The 19,710-nt window shown below is 41.4% G+C and overlaps 1 protein-coding gene across 4 annotated transcripts in view; it reads left to right on the top strand.

The window, feature by feature from the left end:
- The window catches only part of TANC2 (tetratricopeptide repeat, ankyrin repeat and coiled-coil containing 2), a 460,847-nt gene extending 449,945 nt beyond the window's left edge, over positions 1-10,902 (top strand). For all 4 annotated transcript variants that reach the window (XM_033917627.1, XM_033917630.1, XM_033917629.1 and 1 more), the window contains one exon: positions 6,405-10,902. In XM_033917627.1, the coding sequence (XP_033773518.1) occupies positions 6,405-8,355 (1,951 nt within the window). In that variant the 3' untranslated portion in view covers positions 8,356-10,902. The remainder of the gene's footprint in view (positions 1-6,404) is intronic.
- Positions 10,903-19,710: the final 8,808 nt, after the last annotated feature.

The following is a 19,710-nucleotide window of genomic DNA, read 5'->3' as shown; positions in this document are numbered from 1 at the left end:
GCAGTAGATACAAAATTGCTGACACTGATGTTTCATTTTGTCAACGTGCTGTCATTGAATTCCTTGTTAAACATAGTAGATGATGGCAAATAACGACCCGAATGGTCCATCCATGCTGCCCAACCTGATTCAATTTTTTTAAAAAATTTTCTTAGCTATTTCTGGGCAAAAATCCAAAGCTCTTCCCAGTACTGTGCTTAGGTTCCAACTACTGAAGTCTCCATCAAACCTCACTCCAGCCCATCTACACTATCCCAGCCATTGAAGCCCTTCCCAGCCCATCCTCAACCAAATGGCCATATACAGACACAGACTGTGCAAGTCTGCCCACAACTGGCCTTAGTTCTTCAATATTTACTTTTATTTTCTGATTCTAGATCCTCTGTGTTCATCCCATGCTTAGCGCATTCCAGGTATCCACCACCCTCTCTGTAAAGTAGAATTTCCTTACATTGCTCTTGAGTCTACCACCCCTCAACCTCAAATTATGTCCTCTGGTTTTACCATATTCCTTTCTCTGGAAAAGATTTTGTTCTACGTTAATACCTTTCAAGTATTTGTACATCTGAATCATATCTCCCTTGTCTCTCCTTTCCTCTAGGGCACAGGTGTCAAAGTCGGTCCTCGAGGGCCAGAATCCAGTCGGGTTTTCAGGATTTCCCCAATGAATCTGCATGAGATCTATTTGCATGCACTGCTTTCAATGCATATTCATTGGGGAAATCCAGAAAACCCGACTGGATTCCGGCCCTCAAGGAGGGACTTTGACACCCCTGCTCTAGGGTATACATATTCAGGGCTTCCAGTCTCTCCTCATATGTCTTTTGATGCAAATCTCCTATCATTTTCGTTGCCCTCCTCTGGACCACTTCAAGTCTTCTTATGTCCTTCATCAGATACAGTCTCTAAAACTGAACACAATACTCCAAGGGGGGCCTCACCAATGACCTGTACAGGGGCATCAACACCTTCTTTCTTCTACTGGTTACGCCTCTTTTTATACAGCCCAGCATCCTTCTGGCAGCAGCCACAGCCTTGTCGCAGTTTTTTTGCCTTTAGATCTTCGGATACTTATCACCCCAAGGTCCCTCTCCCCATCCATGCATACCATCCTCTCACCTCCCATCATATACAGTTCCTTCCAATTATTAATCCCCAAATGCATTACTGTGCATTGAATTTTAGTTGCCAGATATTAGACCATTCCTCTAACTTTTGTAGATCCTTTTTCATGTTTTCCACTTCCTCCCCGCTACAGAAATTCTCCAAAGACTTCAACGTGCATATGGAGATGTGTGCATGGGTGCTAGCAGTGTTAGGAGATGGGTGAAACATGTCAAAGACGGAAACACGAGCATCGAAGATCAGTCTCATAGCAGTCACCCTCACACTGCTTGCACTGAATGCAACAAGGGTTAATGACATCATTAAAGACAGACGTGTCACTGTGAATGAAATTGCAGCAAAACTTGAAATAGGACACAGTGCAGTGCAGGAAATGATTGAAAGCTTTGGCTATTGAAAAGTTTGTGCCCACTGGATCCCATGTTTGTTGACCAAAAATTAAGAGAAAAACCATCACTCAAGACCTTCTTCAGAGATATCAAAATGAAGGAGATGATTTTTCCAAAACCTGCCTACATTCCTGACCTGACACCCTCTGACTACCATCTTTTCGGTTTTCTGAAGGAACAGATGTGAGACAGATGGTGGAGGATATCCAGAAAGCAGTTCAGAGTTCTACTGCAAGGGAATTTTCAAGCTTGCAGAACGATGGGAAAAGTGTGTGCAGAGAAATGGCGACTATGTTGAAAGTGAAGAAAATTCTGTACATTAAGATGATGTACTTGTTTTTCCCTACTTATTATTATCACAGCTCTTATAAATAAATACTAATAAATATAATTATATTATTAATAGTGAAGTGTTCAGACCAATACCCGTGAATTCTGTGGTCTCACCGAACTGGGGTACTTTGGGACCATCATAACACTTCTCTTGTCCCTTTGCCAGCCTCCTTCATATATACATCTCTCTCAATGTGTCTTATTGTGTATACTTATAGATAATCAAAGTACACTTATCTTGATGACTACTTCATTAGGCTTGGCCTCATTCTCCTTAGTTTCCAGCTGCGGTGAGATTAAAGTGCTTAATTCTTAAAGTGCTTGTGCTAATAGTGCTTGCTATTATCATCTGTGCATGTTAAAATTGAACTTAAGCCCGGCCCCCCAACTCGAGTTTCGGGTCCTTCGTCAGGAGGGGTCCCTGTTAAAAACACAAATTTATTTAAAACCTAATTAAAACTTATAAATCTACACGGTACTAAATCTTTATATATTAGTTTGAAATTCTCTTTACTTGTCTCTTGGACTTAACTATTAAATTCACACATTTTAAACATACCTATTCGGCTTACTTCTTCTGGGTAACCTAAGGTACTTGTTTTTCCTACATTAATGAATTCTGATTTTTTTAAAATTGTTGCTCATTAATTTCCTTATGACCCTCATACGTTCAGATCTAGTCATTGGTTCAGTCTGTTAGGAATTACAGTTCTAAATTGTTTGGTTGTCAGCAGATTGCTGTTCATATCTCTAAGGCAGGGGTGTCCAATGTCGGTCCTCGAGGGCCGCAATCCAGTCGGGTTTTCAAGATTTCCCCAATGAATATGCATGAGATCTATGTGCATGCACTGCTTTCAATGCATATTCATTGGGGAAATCCTGAAAACCCGACTGGATTGCGGCCCTCGAGGACCGACTTCGACACCTGTGCTCTAAGGTATCTCTGGTTTGTTCAAAACAAAAAAAAAACTAACTCCCTCTTCTACAAAGCCATGCAGCAACAGCCCTGAAGCCCTTTAAATCTCTATGGGCTTCAGGGCCGTTACCATGCGGCTTTGTAGAAGAGGGGGCTAAAATCTTCAGAACTATGATTCATCTGAACTAGAGAATGACATGGGGACAAATTTGTCCCCCATCCCTGCAGGAACTCAATTTTCCCATCCCAATCCCACGAGTGTTGTCCCTGCCCCATTCCTGTAAGCTCTGCCTTAACCACACAAGCCTCAAACACTTTTTTAAAAAATAATAATAATTTATATTATGCATATCCTACAATTCTATGTGGGCTCCCACTCTATCTAATGTACCTGGTGCAATGGGGATTAAGTGGCTTGCCCAGGGTCATAAGGAGCAATACGAGATTTAAGCCCACAACCTCAGGGTGCCGAGGCTGTAGCTCTAACCACTGTACCACATACTTATGATTTTAAAGTGTTTGAGGCTTGTGCAGATGAGGACAGAGCTTGCAGGAATGTGAACGGGATGGGATGGGAAAATGAGCTCCCGTGGGAACGGGGAAAAATTTGTCCCCCTGTCATTCTCTAATCTGAAGTACATGTTCTACTAGTAGTTTTTCTAAATGCTTCTTTTTAATCGCGCTGCAATGTTCTGTAATCCTCACACTTAAAGCTCTTCTGGTTTTCCCAATATGTATCGACACTGATGTTGAACATATTCGTAAATGATCAGATTTTTAGATAACACAAAATTATTCAGAGATCTTAAAGCATGAGTGGTTTATAAAGAACTGAAGGAGAACCTTGCAGAACAGGGGGGGGGGAGGGGGAGACTAGTCAAATTAAATTAAGTTAAATTATAGTTAAGAGAATGATCCTAACTATAGGAAGAGAGATGGACAATGCTGGTTTCCTATTTTAAAAGTTTCCACCCAAGAAAAGGGTCTTGTAATTATTGTGGACCATTGATTGAAATCCTCTACTCAATGTGTGACAGCAATTTTTTAAAAAAGCAAATTGAATGTTGAATTATTTGGGAAAGAATAGAGAATAAATCAGATTATCATAATGTGTCTGCATAGATGCATGATGCAATCACACTCTTAAATACTGTGTGCAGTTCTGGTTACCCCATCTCAAAAGATACAGTAGAACTAGAAAAGGAACAGAGAAAGGTGACAAATTAACAGCCTGCTTGCCAGAGGATGTGGTCAATGCATCTAGCATAACTGGGTTTAAAAGGGGTTTAGACTAGCACCTGGCGCAATGGTCCATAATGTGATCAACAAGCCACTATTGTTCAGTCTGACAAGTCATATATTGGTTTGTCTAATACAACTAACTTTAAAGACAAGCTAGTATTGAATGCTTCCACCCTTGGGGGTGCATCTATCATAAATATGGACCTTCAGGCAGCAATCGGGCATATACTACCAGTTGCTTAATGCTTCGTCAGTCCAACCTTTATTAATTCAATATGTCACTCTCCTATTTATCTAAGTGCCATTTTTTTAGTAATGTATTTCTTTGTAGATGTAAAACCTATCATTTTTTCAATAACAGACCATCACTTAGCTTATAGTGAACCGTCCTGCAATTCACACTAATTCTCGCAGCTAGCTGCGTTCTTCGTCGACGCACGAGCCGAGTGATCCACCGCTAAGAATCAAAGACTCTTATACAAAAAAATACATTACTAAAAAAATGGCACTTAGATAAATAGGAGAGAGACATATTGAATTAATAAAGGTTGGACCGACGAAGCATTAAGGAACTGGTGGTATATGCCCGATTGCTGCCTGAAGGTCCATACTTATGATAGATGCACCTCCAAGGGTGGAAGCATTCAATACTAGCTTGTCTTTAAAGTTAGTTGTATTAGACAAACCAATATATGACTTGGCAATGGTCTATAAGCCATTACTAGTCAGACAGACAGGGGAACGCCTGCTTATCCCTAGGAGTCAGCAACAAGCAATGGATCTGCTCTTTGTGATCCTGATGGATGCTTATGACCTAGACTGGCCACTGTCAGACAGAATGATGGGCTCAGTGAGCCAGCATGGCACATCTTACACTCATATGTAGATAAACCAGTCTTTATCACTTTCCCCAAGTTCTATGAAGCCTGCCTAAAGTTAGGCGCCTAGCCGATGTAGACACTTCATTGATTAATAGGCCAAATCAGCACCGATAATTAGCACTTCATAACTGATGTTAATTTAATGCTAGGTGCACAACTTAGTAGACACCTAGGGCTAGATTCACTAAGGGCACGGATCCGATCCATGTCCGGGGGTCTGATTCACGAATCACCCTCATGCAAATGATAGTGATCGGAATCATGCCCCCAACTGCCTGCCTGGATCACTCTATAGCGACCCAGCGCGTGCGCAGACCTCCGGGCCCAGTAGAGATTTTTTTCATTTTTTATTTTTTTAACTTTTTTGGAGCCCATGGTTTTAATCCGCTTAATCCCGCGAGTTAAAAACCACGGTTTTGCACTGCGGGGAAGGGTGGGAGAGGCGGGGCAGGCAGGAGATCAGGGCAGCGGGAGAGTCGGGACTGCAGGAGAAAAGACAGCTCCTTCCATTTAGGCAAGGGATGCAGGTGATCAGGGCAGGTGATCCGGGGCAGCGGGAGAGTCGGGGCTGCAGGAGGCATTCGGGGCAGGCAGGAGATCGGGGCTGACAGGGCAGAGAGCAGGGCGGTAGAAGGCAGGACAGTCGGAAAGGGCTTGAGCAACTGGTCCTCAGCAGCCGCTTGTTTGTGATCAGCCAGCCCAGTCAATGTTGCAGGGTTTTGGTTAGTGAATCGCGTCCCTGCCTACTTTGCATACCATTGCCCTCAGTTGCATACGCGGATCAGAGGATGGTCGGCAGAGAGGTATGTGAATCGAGCCGGAGGGAAATGGGGTCGCAAACCGATCAGTACACAATTGGTTTGCTTTGTGAATCTAGCCCCTAGTCGAAAGCACCAACCTAAACATAGGCATGGTTAGGAGCAGGTGATGTTTTCAGGTTGGGCACCTGTTTTTTTACTTTGGCATCATTGTGCACACATCTTAGGCACACACATTTAGGCTAAGAAAACCCTGGCATAAATAGGATACGCCTAAAAAGACACCTAGCGACATGTAACATCGCTTAGGCTGCGCTAAGCATGATTCTATACTTGTGCACCTAACCTTTATAGAATCGTGCTTAGTGCCACACTAGTCAGGGCAGATTATTTGAAAGAAAACTCTGCAATGAGAGGGCATAGGATGAAGTTAAGAGGTGATAAGCTCCGGAGTAATCTAAGGAAATACTTTTTTACAGAAAGGGTGGTAAATGCATGGAACAGTCTCCCAGAAGAGGTGGTGGAGACAGACTGTGTCTGAATTCAAAAGGGCCTGGGATAGGCACATGAGATCTCTCGGAGAGAGAAAGAGATAATGGTTACTGCGGATGGGCAGACTAGATGGGCTATTTGGCCTTTATTTGCCATCATGTTTCTATGTTAACATTTATAGAATTTGGACCTTTGTGCATAAAATCCTCTGTCTTAAAATTTTAATTGGTAACAACGTCAAATCCTGTTTTTATTTTTTCTCAAACAGGCAGTTTTCAGCAGCTTTAGAGGACCTGAATGAAGCCATCAAGCTCTGTCCAAATAACCGTGAGATCCAGCGGCTGCTCCTTAGAGTAGAAGAAGAATGTAGGCAAGTGCAGCAACAGATGCAGCAGCAGGAGGAAGAGCTCCAAGATGAGCAAGAGCCAGAAACCCAGAATGAAGACCTAGACTCTGTGCAAGATATCTATGAAGAAGAATATCTTGAGCAAGACCTTGAAAATATTTCCATTGGCTTACAGACTGATTCAAGATCAAGCCAAGGTCTTGCTGTTGTTCAGAGCCCACCCCCTTCTCCAGCTCATCGGGACTCAGCTTACATGTCAGGTTCACCACTTGGATCACATCAGGTTTTTGACTTTAGATCAAATAGTTCTGTGGGTTCTCCTACAAGACAAGGATACCAGTCCACCTCTCCTTCTCTTTCTCCCACACACCAGAATTCTCATTATAGACCTAGTCCACCACATACATCTCCTGCACACCAGGGTTCTTCATATCGCTTTAGTCCACCTCCCATGGGTGGACAAAGCATGGACTATCAAAGTCCACCACCATCACCTCTACGTAGAGGAGCTCAGTACCGAGCCAGTCCTCCTGCTGAAAGCATGAGTGTCTATAGACAACAGTCAGGATCCCCAGTGCATTACCAGCAAGAACCTAGCATGGGACAACTGCCTGGTAGACCAAAATCTCCATTATCTAAAATGACACAACGATCCTTCCAGATGTCTCAGCTTCCTACTGCTATCCCACAGCAAGGGCACAGGCTTCAGCCAGCAAAGGCACAGATTGTAAGAAGCAACCAGCCAAGCTCAGCAGTGCACTCAAGTGCTGTGGTTCCAAGTGGTGCTTATGGCCAGGTAGCTCATTCAATGAGTAGCAAATACCAATCTTCAGTGGGGGAGATGGGAGTTAGTCAGAGTAGGTTGATCTATCAAGCTTCATTGGGTGGATTGGTAGCAGATGGTAGACCAGTACAACACGTTCAAGCCAGTCTGAGTGCAGGAGCCATTTGCCAGCATGGAGGACTGACTAAAGAAGATCTTCCACAGAGGCCTTCTTCCGCATACAGAGGTGGGATGCGATACAGTCAGACTCCTCAGATTGGGCGCAGTCAGTCTGCTTCTTATTACCCAGTCTGTCATTCTAAGCTAGAGCTGGAACGTTCTTCCCTGCCAGCTAGCCAACTTGGTTCTCCAGATGTATCTCACTTAATTAGAAGGCCTATTACAATAAATCCTAATGAAATAAAGCCCCATCCACCCACTCCAAGACCACTGCTTCACTCTCAAAGTGTTGGCTTGCGATTCTCCCCTTCTAGCAATAGTATCACATCCACCTCTAATTTGTCTGCCACTTTCCGCCCTTCTACTTCCATCCAGCAAATGGAGATTCCACTCAAGCCAGCATATGACAGATTATGTGATGAACTTTCTCCAGTCTCTCCCACTCAAGGTGGTTATCCAAGTGAGCCAGCCCGTTCCCGGACCACACCCTTCATGGGAATCATTGATAAAACGGCACGGACTCAACAGTACCCCCACCTCCACCAGCAGAGCCGAACCTGGGTTGTGTCATCGGTGGATACAGTTATTAGTCCTACATCTCCTGGAAATCTTCCTCAGCCTGAATCCTTTAGCCCACCTTCTTCGATCAGCAACATTGCCTTTTATAACAAAACCAACAATGCACAGAACGGTCATCTACTAGATGAGGACTATTATGGACCTCATGGAATGCTAGCAAATGGGGCCCGTGGTGATATTTTAGAGAGAGTCACCCAGGCTTCCTCGTATCCAGATGTCAAAGTGGCTAGAACACTGCCTGTTGCACAGGCATACCAGGACAACCTTTACCGCCAGCTCTCCAGGGACTCTCGACAAGGGCAGACATCACCAATCAAACCAAAGAGACCTTTTGTGGAATCTAATGTGTAAAAGACAATTGTTGGAGTAAGACCCTTATATTTTTCACCCCTTTTTCCTTCATGGTATTATCTGGATGTAATCATGGCTCCAGTCCTCCACTGATTTCTCTGGCATTCAGAGACAGCAATTTCACCTGCTGAACCCCTTGACATGCAAATAGCTGTACAGCAACACTGCATTGTCTCAGCTCCCAGCCTATAGTCCCGTACAGTTTTGGCTTGCTGCTACTTGTAATCCTTTGTTTCTGATGTTGCCTACATTAGAGTATTTTACAGAAGTGGTGGTTCACTGTGGTAACCATCTCTTTCTTTCTTTTTTTTTTTTTTTTTTAAGAAGGAATAGTGCTGGGATTTTAATTTTCAGGACTTAGGTGAGGGGGGTATTTGTTTTTTATTTATTTGGAAATTTTTTTTTAAGTTGGATCAGCAGTTCAAATATACATACAGTACAGCCAAGAATTACAATTTAAAAAAAAAAAAATCTCTCTGTATGTCTTGAACGTTTAATGTCTTGAACGTTTAATGTCTTGAACGTTCAGAGTGATCTGACACTGATGATGGTTTTTCCTGGAGACTCTCCCTGAAGCTGCTAGTGTGGGTTACACATACTGAGAGACTGAAATAGCACCTGTGCAATGTCACCCATAACCCTGGATCCCGCTGATCATGTTCAGTTAAGCTGGCTTGTAACTCATTCTTCCCCCCAACACACACACACCAAGAAAACTTTAAGCCTTTTGTTCCACAGTAGGTTGAGCCATTCTAATTTTTACTTTAAGCTTAATTAGGCACACCTCAGTTATATTATCTGTCCAAGGATACCTGTTAAGTGCAGCTGAGTAGGCAAGTTTAATTCTCCTGTATTTCCAGTAGTTATAACCTCATATTGCCTCCGAAAGGGTTGGGAGGTAGTGCATTAATCCCCCATATTGTATAAATTCTCAGTTCCAGCCCAAAAAGGACCAAGACTTGGCACATGGACTTAGCAAGAGATGAAATGGCTCGAACTACTATGCAGCGGAAGTCTTAAAAATGTTCTATATCACAGTTTTAAAAAGTTGCTATGCAGAAAATGACGGTGTTTTATCTCATGCTAACAATTCTGTTTTTAATCCACTTTTATAAATTGTGCTTGTGTGAGAGATATACAGGCCAGGTTAAGCAAAACTGAGTAGTATTCAAAATACCCAGGTAGTGATCTGTCTGCATAGCATGTCTCCAGCTATGTCAGAGTTAGTCCAGTTAGAGATTAGAATCAAATTCTTGTTTACGTGATAGTGTTTGGGGGTTTTTTGTTTTTTTTTAACATGACTGCTGTTGGAGCTTTCTCTTCAGCTAGCAACTTGTACATGCACAGAACAAGGGTGCTAGCTCACTTCAAGCCAAGATCTGGTATTTAAAACACCGTCACCAGCACTTTCCAGAGAAGGTGGAGAGTCTATCCGTGCCCTTCCCTGGAGAAGGATCCTAGCTGGCTCCTGTCTCGGACTCTGAAGCTCTGCATTTTCTATTTTTTCTTTTTTGCAACATTCCTGAATACTTAGAAATACTCAGCCCATGACATTTTTATTTTATTACTGGAAAAAATTATTCGTGTGCCAACTCCAGAATATTTTTGCTGTCCTAGGAAGATTTACTACTGTGTATAATTTTGTGATATACAGTCCAGATTTTACAGAATACTAGCCAAAGGATCTATTCATGCATAAGGACCCACACACTAGTAAGTACAGGTGTGTATATGTAAAAGGCAAGGTATATATAGATCCACACATTTTGGGGGGTTTTTTTAGGGCACAAGCATAATTTTTTGTCATGCTGGTAATAAGGTTGTAGTGGTGTCTTATATTAAAATACATTTATTTCTGTTGTTCTGGAGACATTTCTGGGGTGGGAGAAATTTATTTCTATATCTGTCCCCTTTCTAGCAGCAGAATCTCCCTGGGTTTCTAAACAGGGAGTGCTGTGCTCATTTTTTTTCATGTGATATACAGCAGCAGGCTTTATTTAGTCTTTATGGACCTATCGTTAGAAAATATGTAAAGCAAAACAAAGCCTATTTATGAATAATTTATGCTAATCTATTATCAGGAAATGTTTTTGCAGTTTGTGTTATTTTATTTCAGGTTATATTTTTGTTAGAGTATATATACAGTTAGTTTGGAATCAATCCTGGGGATAAGAGAATTATTTCCAAAGGATGACGTATTCCAGAAAATACAAGCATTTTATAGGTAAAAGGGGGATCAAAAATGGACTTATTCTGTGTGTGCACATACATATTTTTTAAATTACCCATTATGTTTTAAACGTGTTTACTGGTTGGCTCAGCAATGATCCTTTTCCATCAAGAGATGGGATAGGGAAGACTATGAAATACAACTCCAAATTTATTTCCCAGCTCACAAGTCAGAAATGAAAGTCGAGCTTAGGCAAAGGAAGACTATTTTCACTGTCGTTGGTCTAACTAAAAATTGTCATTCTTGTCCTCCTCTCTCATGTTCCACTTGGTAAGGGCAATTAAACTAGAGTTGTTTCTAAGGTGTTTAACTATGTATCTTTCAAATCCAGTATCTAATTTGACTGAATGTTCATAATGTTTAAAGAACACTTTTTTTGTGTCTTTTCATGAGACCTCAGAACCACCACTCCTCCGTCCCACCAAGGTGTATATACGGGGAGTACCAACAGTGAAATCCTCACCGGTCTCTTCAAAGTTTAAATACCATACATTTCTTAGTGTGTTATTACTTAACTTAGTAATGGTGAAATCTTGTTTTTCGTACGGACTGAACGGTAAGACCCGACATGTTTCACTGAAATTTCGTCAGGGGTCTACCCTAAAATAGATAAAATTATGTGTATTAATATTCCTCTCAAACCATCACTTACTGATATAAATACAACTTTAAATGGAAATAATTCCTGACTTACCACTACCGCAGCTGTGCACCTCAAATCCGTTAGTGTTGTGAGATGCCGGCTGCGCCTCAAGGGCTCCATTTTATTCCCCTCCTACTACAGGACCGCCCCTAGACGTAATAGGCACAACCCGGAAGAAACCGCCCCCTGCCCTTCTAGGGGGAGGGAACTCCCTGATGTTGCTAAAAAATTCTATGTTTCAATATATTGAGACAAACGACCCGGTTCAAAACATTGATGACCATTCAATTTCTAGGTTTAACCCATGGGGCACCACCGTATTCAATCTATGAATCCATCTTTGCTCTTTCAAGTTCAGTTCTCTTTCCACATTACCACCCACCCTTCCCTTCTGTTGTATACTATCAATCACTCTCCATTTGAGTTCAGCTACTGAATGGTTGAAGTTTACCATGTGGGAAACCATCGGGGCTTGCCTCACAATTTTATTGATCCTGGACTTGTGCTCATTCAATCGAGTTTTAATTTGTCGGCTCGTCCTCCCTATGTATATTAATAAACAGGGGCATATGATTGCATATATTACCCCCCTACTATTGCAGTTGGGTCGTCTGCTTAGCTATAATAGTGGTGTGCTTTCCTGGGACTGCCCATTGTGTTCCTTCGATCGTACTCTCACACCATTGGCAGTCTCCGCATCGGGTGTGTTCAACTATAGAGGTAAAATCTGGAGTCAGGAATTTCGTAAAATTAAGACACTGACCCAGGGTCCTTGCTCTTTCGTACGACACCATGGGAAAGTTTCTAAGGCTCTCATGCAGGTTGACAACATGCCAATGTTTTCTCATTATTTGTATGATGAATCTAGTGGCTTCTGAGAAAGGGAACACACAATTCAATCTTTCCTGATCAGGTTGTTCTTTCTTCTTATCCCTGATCAATAGTTCCCTATGAGCATACCTCGCTCTGAGATAGCCTTGATGGATCGCTCGATCAGGATATCCCCTGGCCAAAAACTTGTCCTGTAATATCCATGCCTGTAATTTAAATTCAGTTAAATCGGTGCAATTCCTCCTAATTCTCAGAAATTGACTGAGGGGCAGTCAAAAACAAGATTTCACCATTACTAAGTTAAGTAATAACACACTAAGAAATGTATGGTATTTAAACTTTGAAGAGACCGGTGAGAATTTCACTGTTGGTACTCCCCGTATATACACCTTGGTGGGACGGAGGAGTGGTGGTTCTGAGGTCTCATGAAAAGACACAAAAAAAGTGTTCTTTAAACATTATGAACATTCAGTCAAATTAGATACTGGATTTGAAAGATACATAGTTAAACACCTTAGAAACAACTCTAGTTTAACTGGTCAGATTTCTAAGGAAGCAATCAGCCACTTGGTAGGGGGACACTGCCAGGATAGAGAAAGACGGTATTTGAAAATCTGTGTAGTTATGTCTCATATTTTTCTTTTCAACCACTTCATTTAATTGTCATAATGAAAATATGGAAGCTTCAGGGCCCTGAGAGTCATGCCAGAATGGCTATTGTTTTGGTTGCTGGTTGAAGCAGAACTGGTCAATCGGTCTTGTTTCACTTTACTATCTCTGCAGCTGCCTCCAAGCTTATTGTCATAATTCCAAGTTGGAATTTGATCAGTACATCCAGTAAAGAGGTACAACAAAACAGGGACCATTCCTGTCAGGATTATATGTCCATTCTGTTGTTTAATTACTTCAACAATTCAAGATAAGTACATGACCCTTTTTTTTTTTTTAATTAACTAGTCACATAAGAAGTTTTTTTAATAAGATTATATATGCACAGAGTAAGGGCTACCTATATTGTTTGGACATAATATAAGTACTGGATTTCAAGTTTGAGGTGAACAAATTCTTCCTTCAATTTTGATATTGTGGGGGGGGGGGTTCTTGATCTATGATTTAAAAAGCTCTGTTTTAAGCAATTCTGGTTACACAGCATTTTTCTCTACAATTTTTAAAACTGAAGACATTTTTTGGTAATTGATTTAATAATAAGAATATTTTGAATTGGACTTTTGAGTAAGGATTATTTGTGCAGCTCAATAGTTGAGTGTAAAGTTTGTTATTTAATGTGATTTTAATCATTTACACTCAGACCCCATTTTTTTGTTTTGTTTTTGTTAAAATTCCAAGTAATCCACTGCTGCAAGGGACCCAGGTATTTTGTACTGAATAGACCGGCAAACACAGCACCTGTCACATTTCTGCCCCAAAGTGAAATATTTGCTAAATTTATAATATCCCTATCATGCCTGTTCTTCTGAAAAGTGATATGGTGTAACAGCTGGAACACCTGCACTGGAAGTCAGAACTTCTGGGCTCTTTCTGTTGCCTTAGTTTTAGTATATATTACGCAGAAATGGATAAAAAGTTAGGATAACAACCCTTCTTCCCTGTGGAAACTCTGCTGCAGTAAGGGTAATGTTAATCCTTCAATGAGCCCTAGGCACATAAGTACACTGGGCACCTGGTCTTGCCCCTGACTCCACCCCCAACCCCAACCCCAACCTGTCTTGCTATGCCACTGAACAATATAAAAAATAAATTCCAAATAAAATACCTTTTTTATAACTTTGTTGTCTGGACATTTGTTTTTCCATCATGTTAGTCCCAGTTTCTCATCTGCCTTTCTGTGTATTCTGATAATTCTCTTTCCAGTGTCTATCCATTTGACTTTTCTTTTCTCTTCTGTCTTGTTTCATTCCTTCACTACACCTGTCTCAGATATACTGATCATTTCCTTTTAGTGTTTTACTCCCTTTTATTCTTTTCTGCCCCATCCACTAAAAATTCATCCTCTCTTACCATTCTTTATTTTTCCCTTTCATCTCCCTCTCTCATGCTTTAGCACTACCATTTCCTATCTCACTCCTTCTCCATCCTCCTATTCCCTGCTACCTTTCATCTACACCTGATTATCACATGTCTACCTCTGTACTCACTATCCTCTCACTCCTCTCTTTGCCACCTCTCCCCTTGATCTCTCCCACATGATTTCACCATTTCCAGTATCTCCCATCCCTCCACTCTTGTAGCCCAGTATCTCCTCTCCCTCTCCCCTTCACCATTTTCCAGACCATCTCTCTTCCTTTCCACACAATAGTCCATCTCTTTCCTCTTTCTCCTCTCATCCAGTTCTTTCTCTTTCCTGCTGTTCTTCCCTTCTCCTCCATTATCCAGTATCTCTGTCTTCCTCCCCTAAATCCAGCATTTCTAATCTCTCTTCCTTCGACCAGCATTTCTTCTACCCTCCTTATCATTCCCCCCCACAGTGTCTGCCTCCCCCCATACCTCCCCCCCATGTCATCCAGCATCTGCCTCCCTCTATCCAGTGTTTGTTCCCTCTCCCTCCTCCATCTGGTATCTGTCCCCTCTTCTCACCCTCATGTAGCTCTGCCTTCTCTCCCCATATCATCCAGTGTCTGCTCCCTCTTTCCCCTTCCTAGCCAGCATTTTTCCCTCTCCTTCTATCCAGCATCTTTCTTTTCTCTCCTCCATCCAGTGCCTGTCCCCCTACTCCCCCTTTCTGTCTAGTGCCTGCCCCCCTCTTCCCCCTTTCTATCCAGCATTTGAATCCTCTCCCTCCTCCATCTGGCATCTGCCCCTCTCTCTCTCCCTCATCCAGAGTTTGTCTCCTCCCCCATCTATCCAGTTTCTGCACCCTCTCTCCTTCTACCCCCACAACTGCTGCCATTGGTGTGCAATGCCAAAAACAAAGAAAAAGACTTTGCAGGGCCACACTGTTTAAGTTTGCAGCTGCCGGCCCTGCTTTGGAACAGGAAATGATGTCAGAGGGGGTCCTGAAAATCTTTTTCTTTGTTTTTGTTACCACAGGCTGCAGCAACAGTAGCAATGTGTTGGGAGTGGGAACATATTGGTGGTCTTCTCCCTCTCCGGAATAGTGAGTACATATAGAAGCGCATTAGGCCCTCCTGGCCTTCTCAGGCCTGAGGCAAGTGCCTACTGGGCCTACCCTTTAATCCAACCGTGGCTGCAGTGCACGTGGAGATAGCTGACCTTTGTTTCTGATGTACTAAACCTATAGTGTCAAATAACTCCAAATGCTTTTAGGCAGATTTAGGGGCAAAACTCTATGTTGTTCCAAATTCTTACTTTAGGGTTGGTTGGTTGGTTTGTTTCTTCTTCTCTAAGCAAAACAGTAGAAAACTAGTTTTCCACAAAAATACGAATAGATAAGCCAAAAAAGAGTTGGTTGAACCAAAAGAAATGGTGAACTGGAGGACTGAGTACATGTAGAATAAAGTGACTTAATTTTATTGGAAGTTGTGCTTGGTTGATCTCTTAATCTTAGAAACATCAGCTTGGCTAAAAGTTTATCCAGTTCACCATTTCTTTAAGTTAACTCTTCTTCTCTAAGAACTTGCCAGTTTCTTAAAATCTTTTTTGGAATGCATCATTCTAAAAGGGAACAAGGCAAGAGCCAGCAGAGTATTTGCCTCATCCTCTTTAAGCTTGGGCTGTATCATAAGATGGACCCAAATGTATTTCCATGGTAGCCTGGATATTGCAACTTATACATATGTTAGCTGGATGAAATTAATGCCACATCATTGTGCATTCTCCACTATGCTTTTGCTCAACTCTTTTTTCAAAGGAGCAAAATAGGCATTTCTGTATTTGAAGAGAGGGTAGGATACATTTTCATTCTGAGTAAGAAAGCTGTATGCTGTCTTTCTCTATCAGTACTTTCTAATGTTACATGATAGCAGATAAAGGCCAAATGGCCCATCTAGTCTGCCCATCCGCAATAACCATTATCTCTTTCTCTTTCCGACAGCAGGCAGAAAGCCAGAAATATTAAAACCTATTTTACTGTAGATTCTTTGACTCATAGGACTGATCATTTTCCAAAAAGTGTTGCTTTTTCACAGGGTTCTTGTACTATCATGTTGAAGTCCAGTCTGACCTCCCTCCCTAAATGGGTGCACTTTACTATTTTCATTTACCATGAGAAAGGCTACATCTTGAATTGTGAAATATTTTAATTAGGAACACAAATTAGCATAAAACAACTCCTGTTTTTTGTATATTTTCTAAAAAAGAAAATTATATATGCATATACATAGAGATTGAAAAATCAAACAGATTCTAAAGTTTATAGCACAAGAAATCACTTCTGTACATACATGTTTAGGAAAGTATTAAATAACTGAATTTTTAAACTTTGCAGCATTAAAGCCCTTCTCTATCAGGTTTCTTAGAGGCTTGCTGAAAATTAGACTTTCTCCTTTCAAAAGTATTACATTACATTACATTACGGATTTCTATTCCGCCTGTGCCTTGCGGTTCTAGGCGGATTACAATATAGAAAATATCTGGGACATTCCAGTAGAATTACATTTCAGGATAGCGGACATAAGACAGTATCATGGTTCTGGGGGGAAAGGCAAGCCTCCTTTTGGTTTCACAGGAGCAAAATCAAGCCTAATTTTGTCTGGGTTCGAGGGGTGGGGATTCCAGTGTGTGGACAGTGCAGAACTGAATGCACTGGAATCTCCTTTAGCACCTTCCTTCCAACCGACAACACTTCGGGGCTTTTTCTCTGATGAAATCACATTGCCCTATGGCAACTGCCATTTGGTATTAAAGGCCTTTTCTTAGCACCAGTGAATCACAAATTACTTTATATACTATCTTCACAAATGAAGTCTCTGGGTGCTAGAGTACAGGGTTGCAATTTCATCTTTATTCCTTATGAAAACTGCAAAGGAACCCAAATGCCGCTATCCCCAAATTCTGCAAAATATTAATAGTGTTAATTGCCCCCACCAAGGGCTTTTCTTGAATTTCTGCCACATCATCCGGTGCTCTATAACAGTTGGGATACTGTGCCTGTTTAGTTAGTTCTCAATTAGAAACTTTCAACAGTAGTATGAGCAGGGAAACACCAAGGAATACAGTTCCCATGGTTTTTGTGTGTTAATAAAAGCTGCCAGCAGGAGACAGCAATACACCACACAAAACACTTTTCTAAGAACCATTTTCATCTGCATGTTGGAAATTTTCTCTGCTCTTCTTCTTCCCCTAATCTTAAAAAAAATTTCAAACTCTGTGCACTATGATATAGTGTCTCCAGCCAATCTCAGGTCCTGTCTGCAAAAGGCATTCTGGTTTAGTACTAGATGGCTTAGTCTATTCATATCAACCCACTGAAGAACGCTTTCAGGGCACTTCTTGTGAAGAAATAGCACCAGATTTAGTTGTCCTGTGGGCCTATGGCATTTCTGGCCTATGTTCAAAGGTTGACAGATTTTTCACAGCCTTGTACAACAATCCCTGCTGGCTTACACTAAGAATCTAATCCTTAGGCAGACATTATTTGGCAAATATTGAGAAACAATAATATTTTAAGGGCTTTAGGTTAAGGGCTAACTCAGTAACCTAGACTCAGCCTGTACACCACCATTTCCGTGGCTTAAAAGAGATATAACCCCTTCTTTACAAAGCCACACTATCATTTTAAGTGCTGGCTGCCTCGGTAACAGCTCAGATGCTCACAGGAATTACAACGGCAGCTGGCGCTAAGAATGCTAGCGTGGCTTTGTGAAGGAGGGGGGATAATGAGCAGAAGCAAAGGCTGATATACTTGATTTAGTTACTGCTTTTACAGGGATTTTTCATAGCTGATCAAATACATTTTTAATCTCAAATCAAGAAAGGGCTGAACAATGTGGTAATGGCTTCACATTCCATCACCACAACTGCACTGTCCACGGGACAGGTGTTCCACTGACAAAAGAAGCATATTTGTTATATGCAGTGCTATTCTGAAGTCAGAAATTTTAGATACAGAGCATTTTTTTAAAAAAAATCTATTATATTCTTGTCAATTTTTTTCTTCCTGAGCTGGTCCTCATGGTATCTGTGAAGAAGTGAAACACTGCTGCTTTCTCATGGGATGGGATGGGAACCACAATAAATGCAAAGAGAACCAATGCTAATTACACATGCCTCCCTCCCCCGTCGCTGTGCCCGTTCTCCATACCCTAAAAAAGTATGAGTAAAGGCCAAGAGGTTTCCAGGAGTCTTTTCATAGCAAGGTCCCTGCAGAAGTTGCTCAGTCTAGATAGGCCCTGCGGAACACCCTCCTCTCTAGTCACACACCTGATGAGGGCAGAAGCTGGCTGTTCCTGACATTTATGGGGTGGGGTAGGGGATGGAGCTTGTATTGCTGGTTACCACAGAAAGATCAGTTTTCCCTCATTGCAGAAATGGCACAAATTGGCTTACTCCTCTTGATGAGAAGTTGTAGTAGAACTCCTTTGTGAAACTTTTGACTAATTTAATTTTATATCACTTTGATGTAGCCACAGAGTAGGAGACCAAACAAATTTCAGAAATGCAGTACTAAGACCTGTCCAATTTGCTTTTAATTAAAATGAGGATTGAGGTGGTTTAGATTACACTGTTCTGAAACAAACTCTCCAGTGTGAAATTTACCAATGACCAAGCAACAAAAGAGAACTTTACTAAGGAATAACATAGAGATAGCATTAAAATCCACTAATTGCAATTCTTATTCCCGATACCCAGAGGAAATAAATTCTAGGTACCCCTTCCCCTCAGCACAACAGCTGCTGAAAGCAAAATCACTTTATAGGTCAGATATTTTATTATTCGTGATTCTTGCACACCATTTTAGTCTCTCTTCTGTCTCCTATTCATATCGAAATATATTCAGGTTAACATGTTGGTGCACAATCAGATTTTCATTTGTGCTGCTGTATTTCATGGCCCCAAAGAGGCTGGCTGAGAAGACCTTTAACAAAACCTCTGAGTTTTCCTTGGCATTTCTATTATCCCAATGAGAAGGACATTCTCTGTACAGTGTATTTATCCAATGCATGTCTGGGTCTCTCTAGTGATATACTGAGAATAGGTAGGGGTGGGGACATAAGGAGCCCCCCTCACCCCTGCTGCCAAGTTGAGGCATTCAGCCTCTCACCTCCAAGAAAAAAATTTCCCCTTTACTGTCTTTGCTTGAGCTGAGTTTTATTGTCTGTACATGTGAGCTGTGAGATAGATGTGAAAAGTTCTAAATGAATGCAGTCCCCTGTCCCCAATGTATACAGATTGTAATCTGTACAATGAAAACTGTATGTATGGAAAAATGTACTTATTTATAAATGGTTAATACTTGGAAAAAAAAAAAAAAGGAGGCTAGGACTGGTGTTTTATTCACACCCTCACTGCACTTGACTTAAAACTCCCTCTCCTGCTACTTTGTATCATTCCCTAACTGGGAGGCATATTCCTTGTCTAAACCTCAAAAGCTGATTTATGAGGTGCCCAATATCTGTTTAATATCTTTATGACTCTATTATGGGGTAGAAATATCAAATAAATATAGTAGAAAAAGACAGCTATGACCAAAAGACTGCTGTATTGCAAACAAATTCAATTCACTAAAAAAAAT

This window comes from Geotrypetes seraphini, chromosome 13 (assembly GCF_902459505.1).
Source record: "Geotrypetes seraphini chromosome 13, aGeoSer1.1, whole genome shotgun sequence".
Lineage (NCBI taxonomy): Eukaryota > Metazoa > Chordata > Amphibia > Gymnophiona > Dermophiidae > Geotrypetes > Geotrypetes seraphini.
The sequence above is the reverse complement of the archived record's forward strand: the minus strand, read 5'-3'. Positions and strand labels throughout refer to the sequence as shown.